We start from the raw sequence: 23,258 nt of genomic DNA on the forward strand, positions 1-23,258 counted from the left end.
GCTTCATGGAAATGTGGCTTTGTACTTTAGGAGAACTTTCCTCGAAAGGAAGGAATTAAGTAGTGAAATTCAAGTTTCTCTATCAACATCTGTACTTTACATTTTCCTTGTGTATAAAAATGATGCACCAAATAAGATTCCAAAATTCGGCAAGCTCTAATCCATGCATCCTTTATTCCATTACAATCACTGCGTTGCATTCTAGCAACAGGACACAAACTGCAATCAATCGCGATCAATGTATACAACAATCTGAGGCTTACAGTACATTTAAGGCCTTTAAATTTGGAAAAAATTAGACCTATGCTAGTAGTGTAACAATTTGTAAGTGTCTTGCATTTCTGATGCATAATCTGTGCGATTCCAGTGTCAAAGAATCAAATTGCTTCTAAACTAAAAAGATCAGCTCAATGAAAATTTAGTTACATAAATTCATCAAAACATAAATGTGTAAATTTTTTTCTTTTTTTTTTTTGTCCTGGAAACTTTATAAAACTTTAATAGCAAAATAATATAGGGATAAAAACATATTTTAACAAAATGTATTCAATCATATACAAACCAGAATTTTGCAGTTTATTGTAACTAGACTTAAATTAAAACTACCAATTAAGAATCTATGCACAATGTAAATTCAAATATGTACAGTACTTTTAAAAAGTCTACAGGAATGCTTTACAGAAGGAAATGTCTGTTATGGCTATTATTCAGACCATCTGAATATTAAAATGAGTTTTCTAGTAGTAAATTTACACATTTATTTTTAAACAAAAAGCAATTTTGTCCCCAGTTCCTTTAAGAATATTCCAGTTATGTTTATACAGGTAATGGAGAGGTCGTTAACAGAGTTTAGCCCCATATAGTAGTTTATTTTCAGGAAAAAGGATATTTAAATAATTTACTCGGGAAGATCAGTAAGTTAACAAAAGAACACGAGAAAGGAGGAGGGGGAACTTCATCACAATAACTTTCCAGTTACAATACCACAGCTAGAAACTTTACAGAGAAAGTACTCCCTTCGACTGAACCCTTGACTGATTGTTCAGAACAAGCTGTAGCTCATAACAGTTGTGTTCTCCACATTGAGAACACCGGGGGAAAAAAGTCTTTGCAGGACAGAATTATAAAGACAGAGAAAACTGATCTTCGATTAATACAGCACTAGGTAAAAAGTGTCCCCATAAGCAGCTAGTATTCCCACTTCCTTCAGGGCAACAAAGCTAAAAATTGTTGGAATTACAGTAGTTGACCATTTCTGTGTGCATTAGTAGAATAATTTCCAGATATAAAAGACAAATTTCATCAGATGTTTGATTAGAACACCCTCAAGACAGGGTATTTCTTCATAGTATAAAGCTATTACAGCTATCCAGTTAAAGCATGTGCAAAACCAGGTAATTTCTTCTGTTCACAGTAACTGAGGTAAAATCAGGTAGGCTTCTTCAGGAGTTGGGAAGTTCATGAGATATGAACTGTTTTAGTCTCTCTAAGTACTGTGCATAAAGCTCTATGTCATTATGCCCGGCCCCTTCCACCCAGAGGGGCTCCACGGCTCGCGGGCACCGCTCGTACATGGCCAGGCCGTGGGAGAAGTCGATCACCTCGTCTTCGGTACCGTGGATCACCAGCACGGGAGAGGTCACTTTAGAGATCTTGTCAATGCTGGGGGATGGAAAAAGAAGAAGAGAGCTCAGTTTGGGTCTTTTACACCATGAAAGAAAGCAAGATTAACTACTGATACATAATCACCGCGTGTTTTTAAATGGCTGCAAAACACTGGAATTGTGGCCAAGTGGTAGGGAACAAGGCTCACTCTCAAAACATACGTGTAAACTGGAGTCTGAGTTGCCGTCACCAGCGCCCCAATGGTTCTAATGACAACAAGCCCAAATGGGCAGCACGCAAAGTTTGACACAAAAAAACCCCCAAAACAGTGAGTATATCTATTACAAAACCATTGAGAAGCCAGTAAGATTCCATGGGACCCACTGCCAGCATGGACTTCACATTACACAGTATCACCTCCCAATTAACAGATTAAGAACTAATTAATGACATTCCAGTCACAAAACTCATGCAAAAAACCCTCAGTTCATAAGGTTTGAAAACAGTTCAAACTGAAGCAGGTTCAGCTAAAGGATAACAATCTGTTCTTTGTACTGATTGCCCATGTTCAAGCGGTAGGAAAGAAACCTGCAGGAGAAGAGTGTTACACAAGGATATTTAACTACAAACCAGAAGAAACATACAGGATTTTACGTAATCCGACTAACTTCTTCTGCAAAGTGGCCTTCAAGTAATTTTTTTCCCTTTTGTTCCAGCAGACCAGTGACCCCCCTCATGGAAAACTGGGTTCAGCAGAATGGAAAGAGCAACAAAAGCACCTTCACACCTATGAATTCAGGCCAGAAATCCCCAGTTATGAAGCACACTGGTCACATGTGAACTTCACATGGTAACCAGCAGCTTTCTCCAACTGCCTTCGTGCAGGCACCAGCTCTTATTGCCAGACAACCATATCACATCGGTAGTTGCCAGTAATTCCAAGAGTATATAAGCAGAGTGGTAATGAACCCTCAGCCTCCTACCAGCTCCTCTGACATCAATAAATGGAGGAATTGGCTCAGGACATTATGCAGAGTATGGGATGAAGGGGGTGGAGAAATGAGTATCAGTAATATTCGATTTAACAGAAGGACAAGTCACAGTATCACAGTATGTTTGGGATTGGAAGGGACCTCAAGAGATCATCTAGTCCAATTCCCCTGCTGGAGCAGGAACGCCCAGGTGAGGTCGCACAGGAACATGTCCAGGCGGGTTTTGAATGTCTCCAGAGAAGGAGACTCCACAACCTCCCTGGGCAGCCTGTTCCAGTGTCTGTCACCCTTACTGAGAAGAAGTTTCTTCTCAAATTTAAGTGGAACCTCTTGTGTTCCAGCTTGATCCCATTACCCCTTGTCCTATCATTGTTTGCCACCGAGAAGAGCCTGGCTCCATCCTCGTGGCACTCACCCTTTATATATTTATAAACATTAATAAGGTCACCCCTCAGTCTCCTCCAAACTAAAGAGCCCCAGCTCCCTCAGCCTTTCCTCATAAGGGAGATGCTCCACTTTCAGCATCTTTGTTGCCCTGCACTGGACTCTCTCCAGCAGTTCCCTGTCCTGCTGGAACTGAGGGGCCCAGAACTGGACACAATATTCCAGATGTGGTCTCACCAGGGCAGAGTAGAGGGGAAGGAGAACCTCTCTCGACCTACTAACCACCCCCCTTCTAATACACCCCAGGATGCCATTGGCCTTCCTGGCCACAAGGGCCCAGTGCTGGCTCATGGTCATCCTGCTGTCCACCAGGACCCCTAGGTCCCTTTCCCCTATTTCTTTGTGCTGTCTAATAAAAGCTGCTTGGATTTTTCTGCTCTAGGAGAAGAAGCAAGCATGCAATTTTTGTAAGACTAGAGGTTTTACAAAGTGATCAAGACTGCTTAAAACAATTTAAAAGTACGGATGCCAACATACACGGGTTTAAAAACAGATTTAAATAAGCTGTATGAAAATATAAAGCTATTTAAAAATTAAGATGTAGAATGAAGCACTGAACCTCATGTATATAAATCTCAGCACTTGGTATGCTAGAGGACCGTCATTGCTATTCCAGTAAACAGTTGAATGTAAACACATTTCTGCCTCAATACTTCTCCAGAAACCAGGCTTCAAGTCATTTAAAGAGGAAAAGCGTTATTTTTCTGTCTGGAACCTGAGTTGTGTGCAACTATGCTGAATTCAGAAAAATACCCCCAGAACATAAGAGACAAATCAGAATAATGAAGGAGTTACTTCTTTTTTCTCCATAATTTCAATCCTCAAATAAATTTCATAGCCAAATGTAAATGCTTTACAATCAACAAGCCATATAAACCGACATGTTAAGCCCACAAAGGATCTGTCCCCGAGTTCCACGATGTGTCAGACACATCAGCTACATATAGCTACAGAGATCATTATATACAATCTTAGTGGCCAGATACTAAGTTCTCATTTATTGTAGGAAACCAGGAAATCCCTTTAACTTCAGTATTCAGATAAAGGAACTATTTTTTCCACATACATTCACAGACTATTAAGCTAGATAATATTTGTATTTTGCAGAAAACTGGAAAGCGTCCCAACTGCCAACTCAGCGACTCAGAAGGCAGTATTTAAACTGCACATTAGACTTACTTAGTATTCTCAGCCACACTGCTCTGCAGCTAGAAAAATCTACAGAGACCAAATTCTCATGGAGTCCCAACATAAAATGCACATAATAGCAATTCACCGTAGGTGCACACAGAACTATTTGTCTCCCGCCGTGAAGACAGACAGTTGAGCCGCAGACATTCAGGAAAGTACAGTGCTGTTTATTTTCAGTGCTGACAGGGCAAGTGAAGTCAGACTGACAGCAAGGACCAGCTCAGCAGGGTAAGAACAAAATACTCAAGGGCTACAGTGCATCTGTTGTCACTGTTCCCCCCTCCCGCTTTGTCTATTTTAAACTGGTATTCTGTTTGGCTGATAGCAGCTAATCACTGTTACTTTTGTCACCAGGGCTATTTTTAAGGCTTCATTTTTCCCCCCGCCTCTAGCAGAAGCATTTGTAAATATTGGATTGCAGGTTTAAGGATGATGAATGAGGAGAAGTGTGTTTCAAATTCTGACCGCACCTTCAACTATTTATTTATTTAATAGCTTATTTATATATATGTATATATCTCAGCATAGATACTGTGAGAGCCAGTATTACTTGGTCACTATCACTTCTAGTTGTCTTGGCATACGGACCTATATCTACAGCCTCCCCCACCTTCTAATTTTAATCTGTTACAACTACAATAAAACAAACAGAACAAATGCTATGAATATCCCCTACTACATTTATTGCAAACATGACCTTCTGAAGCAAACTGAAACTTTGCACCAGGCTTCATCAGAGAGTCTCTGCGTTATCCTCTCCCTTCCAGGGTGCATCTGTGCCTCCCCTCACCTGCCACAGCTCTATACACACTGCTACAAAGAGACTGGGACAAACAAGGAGTTCTAGAAGATTCCTAGAGTGTCTGCTATTCCCAGAACCTCTGCTATTCCCTAATATTTGGACACTCTAATTTAGGTCTGTTGCAATTGCTTTTCAAATGAAACACTAGGCTATAAGGGCAACTGTTTTATCTTGAAACCAGTTGTATGTAGCTTTCTACATGTAAAATATTCTAGTGCTTCTTAAAACAAGCTCAAAATCTTCCAAAAAAGGGACAGGAACTTACTTTATTTTGGTCACAGACATTAGGATCTTACACAACCTCCATCATGGAGGAAAGAAATACAAGCCTCGGTATCTCTAGTGATTTTAGATGGACAGCATACCAAAGGTGCAGAAGTGTTTTTACTTACAAGGACCAAAGGCAAAGAAACACTAACTGCATTCCCTTGGGATTATACATGAAATGCAGAACCAAACTGAAAAGTGAACCTCACCAGCCTAACACTCAGGCCTCTGACACTCTCTTGTTTTCTCCCATTAAAAACAGTAATTATTTATACCTGTTTCTCTGCTGATCTGGTAAAACTATAGCAACATTTTAACAAGCAGCTCGAAAATAGCACATCCATTTCATGATATCATATTACCTTCTAAATCAAAGCTGACCAAGATGTTAAGGGTGTACAATTACTCATTTGTTAGTCATTAGCCTTAAGGACTTAATAGTCAATTATCAGTTGGTAAGCTACTACTCCAAATTTGACAGCATAAAAATCCTAACAACCCATAACACATAAAATAGGAGAAAAATCAGCTGTAAACACGAAGAATTTATTTGTTTGTTACAACGACTATCACATCAATTTGAGACTGACATCAGCCTGCTTCTTACATGGTGAATCTCTGCTTGGATTTAGAAGGTGCGTGTATCTGAAGTTTAAAATGCAGGTGACAATTCAATAAAGTTCCCTGGAAAGTTACACAGCTAGTGCCTTTCAAACACCTAAAGAGCATGTTGAGTATAGAACAATCCCCTTGGCAGCGTTTATACGTACCTTGGAAAAGCATCAAAGCAATAGGTTTTCCTAGTGTCAGGAAAAGCTACCCGTAATCCCGACATCAAGGGAGAATGAAGGATTACCGCTGCACACTCGTACCGAGATGCCAGGTCTACTGTAGGGACTGTACCAATGCTCTGACCGTACAGAATTATGTTCTCAGGACTAACACCATACCTGCAAAAAAAATAAACAACAAATCACATTTTGCATTATTAAACCAAAACTCAAACCAAAAGAAGGGCGATAAAAAGAAACCAAACATCCCTCCTACCCATTGTAGCTCTTTCAAATCTGTTCCTAGGAAGCATGAATTTACAAGTCTAAACTTTAAAACAGTCCAGCAAAGTAAATAATCAATACATTGCACAGGCTGAAGAGAGCTATCCTCAAAGACGGAATGTCAGCTTGTTCGTTAATCTCCACGAACACCTCTTATCTTTTACTCCACAGCACAGTAAATTATAAATTAGACTTCCCCACTATTCAGAGTCACTCCCAGGAATTTCAATTAGATTTTTTTCTGAAGGCTAACAACCCTTCCACTGTTAAAACAAGAGAGTTACTCCTCTGCCCACCTTTCTTTCCATGCAGCAGGAACAAAAAGGCCAAACTGCCTTGTTAGTGCAGCTAAAGACACCAAAGAGGGTAACAATTTGAAAGGATAGTTCCATTCCTTCTTTTTAACTTCCGATCAGTGTAAAATATTCCTCATTTTTATTTTCCAGTTTAAAACATGCTAAGCTTCTTTTGTATGTATAAAGACACATTGTTCCATAAAATTCAGGGTTCACTGGGAGTCCTGGATGACTCCTCTATTTTCTTGTTCATCTATAAAAGCATCCTGGCTTGTGTGCTGGTTAGCAACTACAAAAAAGTTCAAGATTATACCAATTCAGTTTTTACTTAAACTATGCAAAATATAAAGGGATTTGGAAAGGGGCACAGGAGGAGGTGACAGTGGCTAGGAAGAAGTGAAGAGTATTTGGTCACCACAACTTGTAGGAATGCTGCAAATCAAAGCTGTTACTCAATTATAAAATATTTACCCAGGAGACTTCTATGTATATCTCCACTTCCTATTGCAAGCTGTATAAAAAAGTAACTGAGCGAAGAAGAGAACAGATTTCTAGTAGAGAATGATTTGTGCAGAACATGTCTTTTTGCCAGTCTACACTGTCCACATTCCTGCTGTCACTGCTATGGCAAGGAAAATCAAACCCCACACTTTAGGGTATTCCAAACAAACACCTGGAAGGTTTCAGCTTCCTTGGCAAGCTGATAGTGAGGTGTGTGGCAGGCCTGGATAGCACCTGACTTCCAGACAGCTAAATGGTACACGCAAAAGAGAGAAAATTACAATGGAAGAATAATCAATTAATAATTAAAATTACAACAGAAGAATAATCCAGTACTAATCAACCAATTACAGGCTGTCAGGATTGCCTGGTTTTATGATGAAGTAAAACTAGACTGGATTGCAGGCTCTGTGAAACTGGCATTTTGTTAATTTTTCTATACTGCTGAGCATAAGGGTGCTTTTGGCATCTACTGGAATATGAATAAGCAACTGTATAAAAATATCTCCCTGGAGTAAAATTTATCCTCTTGGTAACCAAGCAGCAGCTCACGTTGGTGGTCTATCACCACAGCCACGGCCTGATGTTTTTAAAGAGATGTTGTGAGGCTCTTTTAGGAGAATTTTTTATCCCTTACTGTTAGAAATAGTCCAGCGCACGGTAGAGCCCGGCTGATTTTGGTATGCATGTTAACAGGATCTTGGAGCAAAGCCTCGTCCTCATGGACATCGCTCCAGCTGTTGCGTGGGGGGGTGGAAACGTGGACCTTTGAAGGCAGCGCATGAGTCCCACCTGCTGATCCACCCGCTGCTGCAGCATGTTAGCGACAGGCAAATGGGAATACAAGAAAACGGGACTGGAACAAGATCTGCTACATGGCACTTAAGTAGGGATGGAATGATATTAGTGCTGGTAGGTTTTTCAATACCATCCTGAACTCCGGTATCACGATAAATGTAAAGTCCCCTTTCTAAATGGCTTAAGGTCTAAGCAGAATATGGAAAGAGATGTTTGAACGAGAATCACAGGATAACAGCTCAGCACGGGGCAGCAAGAGAATCCCTTCAACACACACAATTGCCTTAGACTGGCAATTTTCTTCAACATACATCTGCTTTGAATTCACACCTTTTGATGTTACTTTACTTCTGAAAACAGCTCATATTGCAAACGGAGCACCTTGCTGCTGTGGCAATAGCTACTCTAGAAAAAACATCTGAATTTCCCAGTATGCCAGTTAATATTGGATACGGTCTACAGCATCATTAGGAAAACAAACAAACAAAACCAAGACAGATATCTAAATTTCAAGTAGCCCTTCAATAGGAAATAAATGCTACAGCTATTCAGTACATAACTCTGCAGAAAGTTGATGTGACAATTTTAGGGAAATAAAAAATCTTAAAAAGAACAGTAGAACACTAACTTAGTGCACTTGTAGCCTGTCATTAAGTCAAATGTCTTCACTACTTTGTACTCCTAGTGACCGACAACTAAAAGAATCTCTTGGACCGTTTCAGTTCGGGACAGTCCAACTTTCCAAGACAGAAGAGTCATTATAACAGATTTATGTTTCTAAGCCCTTTACCATCAGGCCATCAATCAGAAGGTGAGACATTAAGCTTACCGCAAACATCAGCAGGAACAGCTACATGTAAAATTTATTTATTGTGAGGCCAAAGGACACATGACAACTCAGAAGCAAGGGCCATGAATAATTGACGCGTGCGAGGTTCTTGGAGCCGAAGGCCAGGGCTTGGCTCTGAGATGCTCCACGTCTTCCCAAGCACTGCCCAGCTGTGATTCAGCAAATACTGTTCCACTGAGGTACATGAGGACCAGGGGGGGTTTATATTTAAAGGTCAGCATCCCTGAAGCAAAGGCTGGGCCCTTCCTCACCCTCTGCAAACGTCCCTGTGCTATCACTATTCCTGTTGCACAAGAATCTAATACAGAAAGTGAAACTGAAGAAGAGAGGAAGAGCAGACATGGATGAGAAGGTGACAATGAAACTGAAACTAAGTGATAGAAAAACAGAGAGAATGAGAGAGAAAAAGGCAAAAGACGTTCTGAGAAAAGAGGAATCCTGTTACAATCTGCTCTCCTATTAAGGAAGAAAGTCCTTCCACCAGCTAAACAGCAGGTCCTAAAAATATCTTCCTTGAAACACAGGAGCTTTGGTCTCTGTGGAAACAGAGCTCCATCCAAGGGAGCAGGAGGCCCAGATTCAGTCCATGGGTGCGCTCCTGTTCTTCTCCCATGGAGCCCATCGAGGGCAAAACAAGCAGAGCAACATTGCAACGTGGAAACCAGCCTTCAGGAAACGCAAAGTAAGACGTAATTAGAATCATTACCATGGGCATATGTAAGACACTGATTTGACGAGGCGGGGGAGAAATGAAAGAAAAAGAGGCAGGCATGCTTTTTTCCCCAAGGGAAGTCAGTTACTGAGAGGCACAAAGCTATGGCTGTTTAAAATGATGCAAGTGCTTCTACTTGCCCTACCCACAAACACTTATCAGGTGGCAAAGTTCTCCAGCCTAGTCTACTCTCAATAACCCCTGAGTAGATTATCTGGATTACGGATTACATTTCTTATGTGTGCAGAAAAAAAACCAGCTATCTTCACAAGCAGTACAGCTACCTGCACGCACAGCTTTCCAATTCAGGCCAGGTCACGCTAAGGCACCAACCCACTCCACGATTAATAGCAATGCAGAGTTTTGTTTTCCCCCCACCACCCTGTGTTACTGCCTCAAGTTATATAAATTAGGTTTACCAGCAATGTTGGTCTCCTTATGAACTCTGTGCACACAAGTTGGCTGTTATGAATATACATCCCAGGTTCTCCTTACTTACTCCTGCACAGAGTAGTAAGAGACCTTGGTGACACCAACAGGTCAGAGGGGGTAGGGAGCATCGCTGACCGAGTATGGTGAAGGAGGATGGGACACAATGACTTCTAGTTGTCTGGTTATAGCTGTATGGTTGTGGTTTGGATCACATCCCTCATCAGTCTCCTCATACAACACAGATGAGGGTATCAATTGCCTTTGTACAGTACTTAATGCCTTCTAGCTGACAGTGCTATGTACAAACTGTGTATTATCATAAAGCATCTTTAATTATGAGCATAAAATACTGATTCCCATCCCCTTTCCCGGGCTTCAGTTTTGAGTGACACAGGTGGAAAGCTTCCCATTGCTATTTTTACTGTCTCCTCACTCAGCTGACAGCACCAGGGGAATGCTGCTGCAGGGACTGCAGACGTGTCACACAGATGAACCTCCGCAATGGTCACAGCCAAAATTACAGCATCTGCGCCAACCCTCAAAGGTGCCAAAAGCATATTCCATAATGAGGCCAGGTCTTTTTTCAGGCTTACTGAATCAGTGAAGTTAACCACACCTTGTATTTTCAGTTTTGAAGTTTTATGGTATTTGCTGTCCCAATATCCCTTACCTAAACTGGAAAGAATATAGAACAGCACAAAGATGGCAACAGCAACAAATCAGTTTTCAAAATCAGTCACAACATCTATCTAGGCAGAGCATTTTGACTATAGAAACCCCATTTCACAATGCTGTCAAGACCTGTTTAACCGCCACGGAACTCAGGCAGCTACTGGTGGTCAGGTTCTTGGTTACAACACAGCATATGAAGAGAAATAGCCAGGAAAATCCGGGTCACTCACTCGTGTGTTCTTGCAAGGAAGTCGAGCTTGAAACTGCATGTATCCCTCTCAAAGGAAACACCACAACAAAATAATTCCATTTCAAGACACGAAGAAAATCCAGCACACATCAGGAACAACAAAATCATGCCACATTTGGAGGAAATAGTGATGTCTAGAGTATTTATACTAGCACACACACATGCTCAGTTATAATAAGATCTTCGCGGGCTATTCAAGTCTGCATATTGAAGTCCCTTTGTCACAACATACTATTTGCTCCCTTTTCAGAATGCATTATCTCTAAACTTTATAATCCAGAGAAACTTCGATCAGTTGTTAAGAAACAGGGACAGATTTTTCTACAGCATCATCATACTCTTCCATAAGATGTGCATCTACATTTTCAGAAATAAGCGGCTATTGAATCCACTCTGAATCTAAAAAGCTAATTTTGTGGGTAGAAAAGAAAAACAAAAACGTAAAACCCCCACATGCAGATTGTCTATCTTGAACAAGAGATTATGTTGTAGGATCTTTACTAAAAAAACTCAACAAGAGAAGTTTGGATTATTGCAAGTAATTTACAGTGTCAGAAGAAAACACTCAATTTCACATTGTGCTTCAGCAAGTACCACTTCAGCATGTCAGCCAAAATACCACAGGAATCGCAGCAGATTTTCAGTCTAAATGCCAACACTAAAAGGAGAGCAAGACATTAGATTAAAGATTTTTGGTGTTAACCATAACATCAACTGTCAAATGAGAAAAATCGGAATTATTTCAAGATTCACAGGAACCCCTGGCACATAGCAAGGGTCCCTGTGCCAGTTTCTCACTCCAGTTTCCTTGAATTCACACCAACGTGGATCTAAAGCTCTTCACTGTTTTACTAAGCACCACAAACACTGACACGGAGTATTTAAACACGCGATGTCATCTTCCTCCTCTGCCTCCTTCCTGCCCAAGTCTACAAGCACTATGTGATTCAAGTTCAGGTACAGCAGACTCTCTTTGACTTTACATTTTTAATACAGTAAGAGCCAAAACCAGTTTGCATAGTATTTTGCCTTATGAAGCTGCAAAAAAGACACCAATTTTTTTGGCGTCTATCCCAGCACACTGTCACAGGAGCAGACAAGTAATTCCACAAATGTGTTCACACTCAAAATAAGTCCAATGGCTGCCAGAGAAATCTAATCAAGGAATCTGCCACAGTTTTATATCACTATTATTTTACTGCTACACCAGATAGTCATTGTGCTAATCAATACAGGCTAATACTGGAGTTACAGAATGAACTTATGACACTTGAAAATGACACCTTAAAGGTTATTTTGGAGGTTCATTATTTGCAAACACCACACTACAGCCTTGCTGGACTATATGACTGTAGTGCTAATCCAGTGATGTACCAGCTCTTCTTTTCAAATAAATAAATGGACTGAGTAGCAACAACTTCCAGGCACTTCTCAGAACGATCATTTACACCGCAGTAACTTAATTATACTGAAGCATGCATCACTACAACTGCTTCTTGATTACTGTATTGTGATAATCAGCGATCTGTTATCAAGTATTGAGAACGGTGCTCAAAGTTCAACCAAGTCCTAACAGGGATATTAGATACCACCGGTGAGCTCAAGCATCCGTGACGGAAGCAGGTGATGCACACAGGGCTGAGTGGTGAAGCCACTGCAAGTTTGCCCTGTAAAAGAAAGCTATTTCACAGCATTCTTCAGTACAAACTGTAATGACACAGTTAACATTAACTGAATTACGCTAATCTACACTGAGTAGCTTTGAGGTGAAGGTTGGGTGTCTTTTTTCTTAATAAAATCCTAGTAATACTTGTTCCTCTAAAAAATTGCTCCTTTTTCAAATACAACCTTATATTGTGTTCATCTGCGTTGAACAGAAGCTCCTGAATATGTCATGTTTCAAAGTGGAAAACAATTTCCATAACTAAAGTAAATCTGCTCAGGACTCAGAGCAAAACCAAGAACTGTTGAACTGTAAAATCCACCGCCCTCTTTTTTTTCCCAGCTTCACCACTACAAGTGAATTCCTTCTCCCCCTTCAACACCCATTTTCTCGGAGGGTTTCATCCCACACCCTGGCAGCATTTCCACATACCTGCCTTGCCCCACATATTTCTGAGCCAACTCATCGCCAGCCCAGCCCAGAACCCAGTGGGGAGCCGGTCCCATCTGTGCTCTGGCTGCTGCTCCTCAGAAATCAGTTCTGTCCTCACAACCAGTTATAGCTAAAGATCGTCCGACAAATGCGATCAGACTGCACCTATCCATGCTAATTTTCCAAGCATTTTTAAGAAATAACAGTCAAAAGAGCAGTAACTATAAGAGCATTAAAAAAGAATCCCAAACCAACGGATAGCACACACCATCACCAAGGAACGAAGACCTCTGCAAACCGGCATTCTGGAAGAAATCTCTTCTGAACTAAGTGAACAGTAGCAAAATGTTGTGACGTCAAAGACAGAATGGGCAAAAAACATGCAATCTGTGCTTGAAGATCATTTTTTTTTTAAAGGAGCTACAAAGTAAAACTTCATTTGTTTTCTCTTATAGTAAGAACTCAGCTGAATTTACAACATGCCTTTACACCACCACATTAACCCAGAATACTAAATTTCGGTGCCTGGCTTATGTCAGGTTGCTCATTTGTCTACTATGTGAAGCAGCAGTTCTATGTATAAACAACAAACAGATTTGGAACAGTTGCTTCTGCCTGAGTTGGTGGTGTTTGTGTTTCTTTAGTCTGTTTTTGTTTTTCACCCCCTAGATAGCAGGGAATGAGGAAACAGAATTTTGATTAAATGTGCATTGACATTTACATAGGAACTTGCGCCACTGGCATGCTGATATAAGGGAACAGAATAACTTTGCCTCTACAATCATTAATTCTTCCATATTGAGTCAAATTTAGCAAGAAGGCCACTGACAAGTGAAACTAGATCCAACAAAAATGAGCAATGCTGTGGCTGAGCCTTCTGTCTGAGCTCCTCCCTTGATCGTTACACTACTTGATGGCAAAAGGTGAATAACACTCCAGTACTCAGTGTGTGTTCCTGCGATGAGAGAGAGCACTTTCCTAAACGAAGTCCTAAATAAACCCCTTTAAATGCTGGGTCCTTTAAATTAGGATCCCCCTAATCACAGCAGCAAATGCGATCCAAAAGCAGCATAAATTGAAACACAAGCAGCTAGTAAGAGTGGAAATAGGAGTTAAACCCATGAATACATTCAAATGAAATTCCCACACCCTCCAACTTTCTTTTCTTTAGCAACCTGAGAAATCTATTGAGTTCTGAAGCAAGTTCTGTGTCACAAGGCAATGGTTTTGAAAATGCATGTGTGCTTTTTTCATAGTTTCTTGCATCTCTCAAACTGCTTTCTTGGAGCAATCTTCATTTACACCATTTAGTCCCAAGACACAACAAGCAGACGGTATACTACGACCAATCTCTCGGTCTAGTTATTTTTAAAATAGAGCACTGGAGTTAACTTTAACAAAGTATTTTCCATTTAATGGAGATGCTCTGTAGCAAATAAGCATGGAATACAGAAGTCTTAAGCTTTATTTATCAAAGACAGGAAACCTTTACTGCCCGTTAAGAACCATCTCCATTCACCACAGCATCAATAATTCACAAAAACTCAGTCAGCTACATTCTATTATATACTCTTTACTGTAACCGGTGTACAAAATCTATATAGCCAGTCTCTGAGGCACATTTAAATAACCTGAGAAAGCAGAGAAAATCCTGTTACTTTCACAGAGAAGCTCAGTCTATAGTATCTTCTGGAGTGAGGAATTAATTCTCTTTACCTCCAGCTTCTATCACATCTCTGTCCTGCTGTGGTATTTTCATTTCAGCTGCACACATCCTACTCTATGTTTTATAATACAGCAGAGCTAAGACAGATGAGCACATTCCTCATAACATTTAACAACATATTAGAATTCTGAGAATCCTTTTACTGTCGCAAAAAGCCTTTACTTTCGCTTTGGATATCGTACACTCAAAATCTGAAAGAAGAAATAAACTACTGCCTGAAATTGCACTCCTAAAAGTTTTGCTACGAAGAACCAGAAATATTTTATGATATCCACGTACCTAAGCACAAAATCTTTTTATGTAAAGACTTCAGGTAAAACAAGTATGTGTCAATTCATGCAGAAGCTGTGCTTGAAAAAAAGTCTCCTCTGATTCACTAGGAAACCTTCAAAAAAACCCAAGTGCAAATATTAACACTGGTTATGCAGTCCCACAAGTTTTGTGCTTTCACAGCTGTTTCTTAGAATCCAGTTACTTCCAAACTGGAGAGCCTTGCCTTGTTCCCGAGGCTGAGAACTCACAGTGAGCCAATGCATTCTGGCCCCGCTCCCAAGCCCATCACACAACCCTCCTCACCACCCTTGGCTCAGCACTGGGGGACGGAGGGTTTACGGGCCTGGAGGAAGCAATCTTGCTGCTCTCCAACAGTTCTCAAAGCTTTTTTTGTTCAGAAGCACTGCGTTATTCTTTCAGTACCCCCATCTGTTTACTGGAGCATCCTTGACACCTCAAGCTTGAGCATTGCTCTTGTCCTGACTCCGCTTTACATCAAGCACCAAATTAACTTTCTGATGTGTTTGTCTTACCTCTACATACCTCCAGCACCATGTAATAATAGTTTAAGGCCATCTGGGTGCAGCACGAATTGCCATGAGCTGCAGACTTAAGCCTCTGGGATTACTTATCTGAGAAGGAGAGAGTGGCTTTTGACCCGGCTGCTGCCTGCACCCAATGCCAATATCCCCCCCTTTCACCAGGTACAGCTCAAATGCTCACAAAACACAGAATAATTGCTGAAGTGCACAAATGAGAACAGCCGAGACAAAAAGAAATGGCACCAGTTCAGTTTTCTTTATATCAGGATGTAATTTCCGAAAATAGTCATCACTGAATAAGCATATAATGAAACGAGACTAACACTAAACTGTAATCAAACTTCATCTAAAATGTCACACTTCTAGGTTTGCACAGCTGGTTAGCTATACGCACTATAACTTAATAAGAAAAGGCATTCCCAACCTAAGGATCTTAAACCAAAAGCATACATAAATTCTGCTGAAGGCAATTGTCTAGATGCTCTAGAAGAAGCGAATGGTTTCCTGAACTGGGATGAATCCATTGGAGACTCATGTTAGGAAGGATAGATGGAGGGGAAAAAAGAAAATCAAAGCAGACCACTCAAAACCTTTGATACCCTATAGGGCTTGGCCCTGGAACTACTCAGTTAATTCATCCCATCACTGATTTAATTCAACTAACTTCTTAACTTTTTCTTTTGTGTGTAGAGGTTTTTTGGTAGTTTGTTTGCTTTGGCAGCAATTTTTGCACTCTTGCCTTTTTCTTGCATTCTCCTCTACCTATTTACTGTAAGTCTGTTTACATTTCAGTCTCTAAAAGCTATTTTATCAACAGGTTTTACAAAGAAGCTCACATTTCCAAAGATTAACAGCATTAAATGACTAGTTTTTCTATGATTCCTTGATAAGCCATTAAACGTGTAATACGTGGCACCGATAAGCATTTTCCTTACGTCACTTAAAGACAATCATAACTATATCCAGAAAAACAAGCTGATAAAAAAAAGATTCAAGTATTAATCCCATATTTCTAACAGAGGAGAACAAAGAAAAAGCTGAGCAGTCTCAGGAAGCAGCAGGTGCTTGTATCCAAAATCCTATTACAGCAGACCAAGTTAAAGCCATTTTCACACCGTTCTTCAAAGATCCCTGGGAATCTGAACTCAGTCTCTCCCACAGAACACCAGAGCCAGAGTCCAAGAAGATTACACGGCAGCTGGAATGGATAAGGTTTTGCAAATGTGCAAGCAGACAAACTGGAAATATAATTTCTTCCCATTCAGAAGCATCAGTTTAGCTCCAGCAGTGATTTGAGAGTCTCTGACAGAAAGGGGATGAGAAGGCAGAAAGGCAGGACAAGAAGAGCAGAGAGGTCCTGATACGAAAATGATTAGTTCCCAATGAACTGGCCTAATATTCCTAAAAAGAACCAACTGCAGATGAATGCATCTGTCCTCAGTATATTAATATTTTATCAGCCAGCACTATATGAAGATGAGTCAGCAGGCAGTATATACTTATCCCTTATATAGTTATGCTAATATGCTCAAGCACTGCAGAACAGCAAACAAAGTTATTAACTAAGACGGGGCTTCTCTGAATAATCTGCAATGTCTCTGAAGGGCTCTATGCAGAAGCCAAGTGAAGAAGTGTCATGGCCTGCGTTACCCAGGAGATCACACATTCTGCTCGGATAGTCCTCCCTCATTCTCAGCAAATATTTCATGTTTTTTTGAGTTACACTAACCATTTCCACAGATTTAAAGAAGAAAGGCAGTATCTACTTTTGATTTTAAAATCCAAACAATCGGCACATCCTTGGCACTGTCATGTCTTGTGAATCATAAATAGGAAAAAAAAAGCTACTTGGAAAAGTGACACTGTAACCTCTATTTTTCCCCCATCCCCAGATAAGTGGAGAAAACACCATTTTTGAAATTGCTCCAAACACTGAACTTTATTACAGCATGAATCTGTATGCACTTCAGCATCTCCTTTCAAAGAAGTAGCAAATTCACAGCCTCACAGAGGAACACTGCTCTCCCAATGGGTCTCTTGCTTTATCTCAATTATTCATTTTCTGCTAGATTCGTTAAATATTCTAACAAACACCAAGAGTGATAACTGCCAAATGGAAGACAGTCATTTCATGAAAGCAATCTATTACCAGAAAAGATTTGTCCATCATCTTTTCAGAAACAAGAAAACCTCAGTGTTCTCTTTTATCCTCATCGTTTTTATACCGGCAGTCTGACTTTTAAATCAGACTCAATTCCCTTCTTCCTAAGCATCCTCAAGTTCCATTCCTGTCAATCGGAGATGGGCTGATTGGAGTCCACCAGGATTAAAGAGCTGTTGTTCCACAAAATCTATACATTATCAAGACAATATTTAAACCTGCACTATTTTACACTTCGTTTTCCTCTTGTGCATGTTCCTTTAATTAACTTTTAGCACACTGAACATTCAGGCTCCAGTAACAGTCAATATAAAAATGATTAAAAAAAATATAGCTATTGACCAGGATTAACAACAGAAAATGTTCTAAAACAGTAGATCATAACTAACCAGTCCAGAGCATAAAAATCAAGTTTCCTAGCCAAAGACCCTATCATCACAAACCCAGGGACTAAATCCTTCCTCCCTTCTCCCAGTAAATACCACTTAGAACTGCTAACAATAAAACCTAGCACAAAGTTTCTCCTTTGCGCTTCTCCTCTTGAAGTGCTCACGAAAACTGTTTAGTGTTCTCCAGGAACATGAAAAAATAGCAGAAAGAAATAATTTCTTATAGAAACAGATATCTGCACTTAATTATATGCAGAATCATCAGTAAATGTTACCTATTTTAATGTAACAAACGTTAATCTAAGAAACGGGAACAGTACTTCAGTGCATTTAGAGAAGTACTAACTTTCTCATCACTTTCCTAAATCCACATGAGAAAATTCAGTCCTGAAACCAGGTCATATATACTTGTTAGGCTTATCCAGCTGTCCTACCTGGCATCATCTGAGAGTCTATGAAGTAAAAGCCATTTTGCCCAGATTGTACAAATCAGGAGGTTTTGGTGCTGGTCACAGCGCACACTTTGTTTTCTGCCAGCACCTCTAGTTAATGGGGCCAATTGATTTTGTAGTCTTTTTGGTGAAAGATTTCTTGCTAGTCAACTTTTCCCCCTCAAAATAGGATGCTCACCAGTTAAGAGTCAGCTATTCCACACGTAGCAGCGATACCCAGCAGTGGATAGTGGACAACTGCTAATGCAATCACTTAAGCATATTGTTTCAGTTGATGTTGAACTAGTAGAAACTATGCTGTAGATGCATCTTGGAAAAACAAAAAAAGAAAAATGAAAGAGAAAAGAGAAGCAGCTTCCTGGACTATGACGTTATTCGTCGCTCTGTTTGCTTTATCTGTGATGCAGTCCTTGTAAAGCACTTTATTGTGGTATCTCTACAGAACAACTGGTTATGCAGGAAAAAATCTCAGTAATTCCAGTGCAGGTCACACCGGCGCTGAAGTGCTACCAATAAACCAGTACGGCATAAACAAGTCTCGTGATGCTGGAGATTCTATTTTTGAAATAACAGATAACAGTGCTTCAAAAAGTAGGTATATTAATGTCTACATTATGGCCAAATGCCAATTTGGACAGTAATATTTCAGCTATGGAGGTTTTCTTGAGTCCATCGTTTCATGACACATGCGCTTTTAGTTATAAGCTACTGCTGTTTTCTCCCCCAACGCATATTTTTCATACTTAGCTCTCCACATAGTTACATTTTACAAATGAACAGTGTTTCCCTTTCTCCTAATACCACAAAGCTTCCAAGACAGAGGCAAAATATAAATATTTAATGAGAATTTGAAAAAATATTTAAGGAAGAAGCCTGATCAGTTCTACAGGGAAGAGCAGGAAGGAACAAAGTTCACATCAGACGATTGCCCAGAAGCACATGGGAATAGTGGAAGGAAGAAAAACAGTAAGAAATGACAAACAATGCTTGCTGAGTTGTCCTCTCCCCCCTTACAATCTCATTAATAAGATTAGAATCATTTTGGTTGGGAAAGACCTTTAAGATCATCGAATCCAAATTAGCCAAATTTAATCTAACATTCCTTCCTTTATTCTGAATTAACACTCACTTCATAATAATAAAAAGAAAAATATAAAATTGCTGTGAATTTCCAAGCAAAGAGTAATAATCTTCAGTTTCTGCTGCTGAAACACAGCAAGTTTAGAACTACATCGACATTAAAAGCATCCAGGATCCTTAGGTTTAACTTTCCTCATTATGAACATTATTGAAGTGGATTTTTGGATGGAAAGGGTAATTTCCTAAAATAATTGTAAAGTGTCAGATCTTATTTGTATCAATAGTGTCTGTTCAACTCTATACACAAAACTGTCTACAGATCTTAGATGAGCTTTGACAGAGGGACATCCAATTTGGAAGGGTGGTATATTTGGCACCAGCTCACCTAATCCCAGTAGAATAATAAGGGATATAAAAATTCAATAAACCAAGGAGAATTTACAACCTCCACACTCTCTACAAAACTGGGTGGACATTAAGGTTTTATGACTATCTTATCTTTTACATCAAGAATTCAGATCCAAGTTGAATTCAAGTACATTGCCATCTCCATTCTTCGTTAAAGCAAATACACTTTACAATAATTCCTTTTTTAAAAACACAACTATATTTGTGGTTGGTTTCCTCCGCAGACAGTAGTTTCTGCATTATCTGATTGATTTTTAGTACAAATTTCAAAAAACAACATTTCTTTTAAATGCACAGGGAGCTTTAGAGGTGAACATGACATTACATGAATAAATAGCAAGAGCTCAGAGGAGAGAGCAGAGAATTTCTGTACCAGAGAAGTTTGAAAGCTGGCAGAGATTCAGCAAAAGTCAAAACCTTTGAGGCTCACTGGTCAGGCTTAAGGCTAAAATACCACTCGATGCCTTGAACTACTGTACTAACACCTGAAAAGGTGTTTCTTGCATCAGAAAGAGATGCCTGTGATGTCTGCCAAGTCACAGTGTAATTATTAACCGGTGTGAGGCAAAGGTTACATATTCATCAACTAGTAGGCATAAAAATAGCAAAACTGCAGCTGAAACACTGCCCCACCTCTTCCTACAGCTCTGGTACAGTTGGTTAAACTTGATAAGATGTTCATACCCACACTGAAACACTTTTTCTGTAGTATTAAGACATATTAAAAACATGCTTTCCTAGAAAAAGAGACAAACTTTTTACAATAGGGAACAACAAAAGTATTACGAAGAAAATACATAATGCAAATTAATATACAAGTTGAAGTACATTCCAGTCTTAGGGGAAAGAGGAGACTGACTGGCTCTTGACCAGTCGCCTCAAGGTAAGAATTGTCCAGGGAACACCTCCAAAATAAACATTATACCAAATTAGCTACTTCAATTTAAAAAAAATAAATCACAATGACACACCAAAATATACACACATTTTAGTGAGAAATTAATCTACAGAGAACAACTAGCATGTTGGAGAAGGCTTGTGTAAATTTGCCCCAGAGAACATGCTTCAAAAACAAGACCATTTTCTTGAAAGATGCCACTTTCCCCAGGCAGTCATACAGCCAAATGAATTAAATGAATTAATCAGATGTTGGGGAAAGACTATAGAGAGATGGAACAAAGATTAAGATCTGTACAGACAAACCAGTCCAATGCTTAAGGCAGCAAGTTAACTACTCAAAACTTCCTTTAAAGTGCAGATGGTTGCACGTACCATTTTGGTTGCAAAATGCTTAATAGAAGCCTACTCCCGTATTACTACTGGCTTCTATCTTGTATGTTATTAAGGCTTGCAGTTTATTGTAGAGTGTAACAGTTAAGACAAAGTGTCTTGTTTAATTTAGTATAAATAGCCATTCGGGTTCATGGAATAACGATAAAATCATCTGAACATTATCTCAGTTTATCTGTACACTGGAAAAAACATATAGTTGGTTTTGCTTCTTTGCTGATATTGAAGACCATTTTTCAAGTTCTACGAGAACACCCAAAGCAAAGCTAAGTGAAAGTCAGCAGAGAGAAGGAATGTCTGGAAAGATCCTATAATCTGAGCAAAATCCTTTCTAGACAACCTTATCTAAAGAGAAACATTTCAAGCCATACTATTTAAAGGGTGCTTTCCTAAGAAACATGTTGAAGTTGGTCTCAGAATTTTCAGACTTGTTGGATCTCATCCATTACTCCATAGTTGTTCATTTGCTGCAAACAACAAGAAGTGGCCATGCCACGTCATGAAGTTAAATTTAACTGCTCTAACATACTGGGATCTTGAGAAATTTGGCAGTGTCCTGTAAAAAAATCTGGTTTTTGAAATATGTTTGAGCTATTAGCTGACACCACATGCCTTGAGAGGGGTTATTTGCCAGACACTGATGTATGCAGCTTGTTTCAGCAGCACGCCTTGGCTGATAAACACGGCTCACAAGAGTCAAGGTTCTTAAAGAACATTTCTATATGTAAGCAGGATTTTTTAATCAGGCATGGTAACACATGTTCCTAAAAGCACACCCCGAACTGTCTAAACCAACAATTAATTTCAAATTAACAATTTTAAAAAGCTTTTTCATATTGAGTACCTAGAATATCTAGAGTACGCATACGGAGTACCTAGAAAGAATTGCAAGAGATTGTGTCGATAAATAACATCAGAGTCAGGAAAGCATACATGAAGCTTTTCTAACAAATTTGCAATACCAAAAAATACAGCGGCAGCACTCAGATTGCCTCTAATTTAAATGTTTCCCCCTGGACTTTGCAGCAAACGTACTAACTTAAAACCTCACCTTCCACATCAACATCACTTATAAACCCACATGGAATTCCCCTCTTTGAAAGCAGAGATTTTACAGATTTATTTTGTGATTGTAGGGATTTTCCCAAACACATGCACGTGTTCATCAGGAGACATGAAACCAAGGGTGGGCACTGAGTCAAATCCCACTGTTTAGCACAATTTTGTGCCTTCGTATTATTTGATCTCATGGTCAGCAAACCCAACCACAATGTTTAACACCAATAGGAGCACCTTTGTTCTGTAAAGCTAACATAGTTGTTAAAAAAATATTGGATAAAGATATGGATACAGATAACGCCAGTATAACACTGTTGTTATACAACTGGTCTATGTTTGCACCTTTCTGAGATCGTCTGCGGGTAGCACAGCTTCATGCGCAAACATGCCACAATAACCCATTTTTCTCAAATTAGCCTTTGGAATACAGAACACAAAGATGTTCCTCAGTCCTTAAGCTGACACTGTGCACTATTCATCCCATTCTACATTCTAAGCCTTCTATTAAAAGCACCTTTATTTTTCTGTGTTCAAACAGATTTTCCCGGGTTTACAATCACACACTTCCATTGCTCACAAAACCTGACACATTAAAAAATCCACACCAATAAAACGCTCCGTCTGAGAGCAGAAGTGAAATTTAGCATCATCATCAGATATCAGGCTGAGCAGGCAAGACCAGCGTGTGTCATTCATCTAAAAACTGGAAAGCAGGACAGTCAAGACAAAGTCGTAGCAAATGGGTCACTGAAATTGCTTATTCAGTTGACAAGTTACAGTCTCGAGCAATCTCAACTATCCACTGACTCTTATGGCCACAAGAGGTTTGCCCACCTATTGTATTTTAGCCTACATAAACTCAAGGTTCTGGAGTTGGACAGAAAACAATCCTTAATTATTTCTATTTCAGATCAAT

At 39.6% G+C, this 23,258-nt stretch overlaps 1 protein-coding gene across 1 annotated transcript in view; it reads right to left on the reverse strand.

The window, feature by feature from the left end:
• Positions 1-1,285: 1,285 nt before the first annotated feature.
• ABHD17C (abhydrolase domain containing 17C, depalmitoylase) overlaps positions 1,286-23,258 on the reverse strand; it is a 29,089-nt gene continuing 7,116 nt past the window's right edge. Inside the window, exons 2-3 of the mRNA XM_080351168.1 lie at positions 6,072-6,251; positions 1,286-1,662 (exon numbers count right to left, since the gene is read on the reverse strand). Of these exons, the coding sequence (XP_080207294.1) occupies positions 1,443-1,662; positions 6,072-6,251 (400 nt within the window). The 3' untranslated portion in view covers positions 1,286-1,442. The remainder of the gene's footprint in view (positions 1,663-6,071; positions 6,252-23,258) is intronic.

Source organism: Nesoenas mayeri (genome assembly GCF_963082525.1).
Source record: "Nesoenas mayeri genome assembly, chromosome: 11".
Lineage (NCBI taxonomy): Eukaryota > Metazoa > Chordata > Aves > Columbiformes > Columbidae > Nesoenas > Nesoenas mayeri.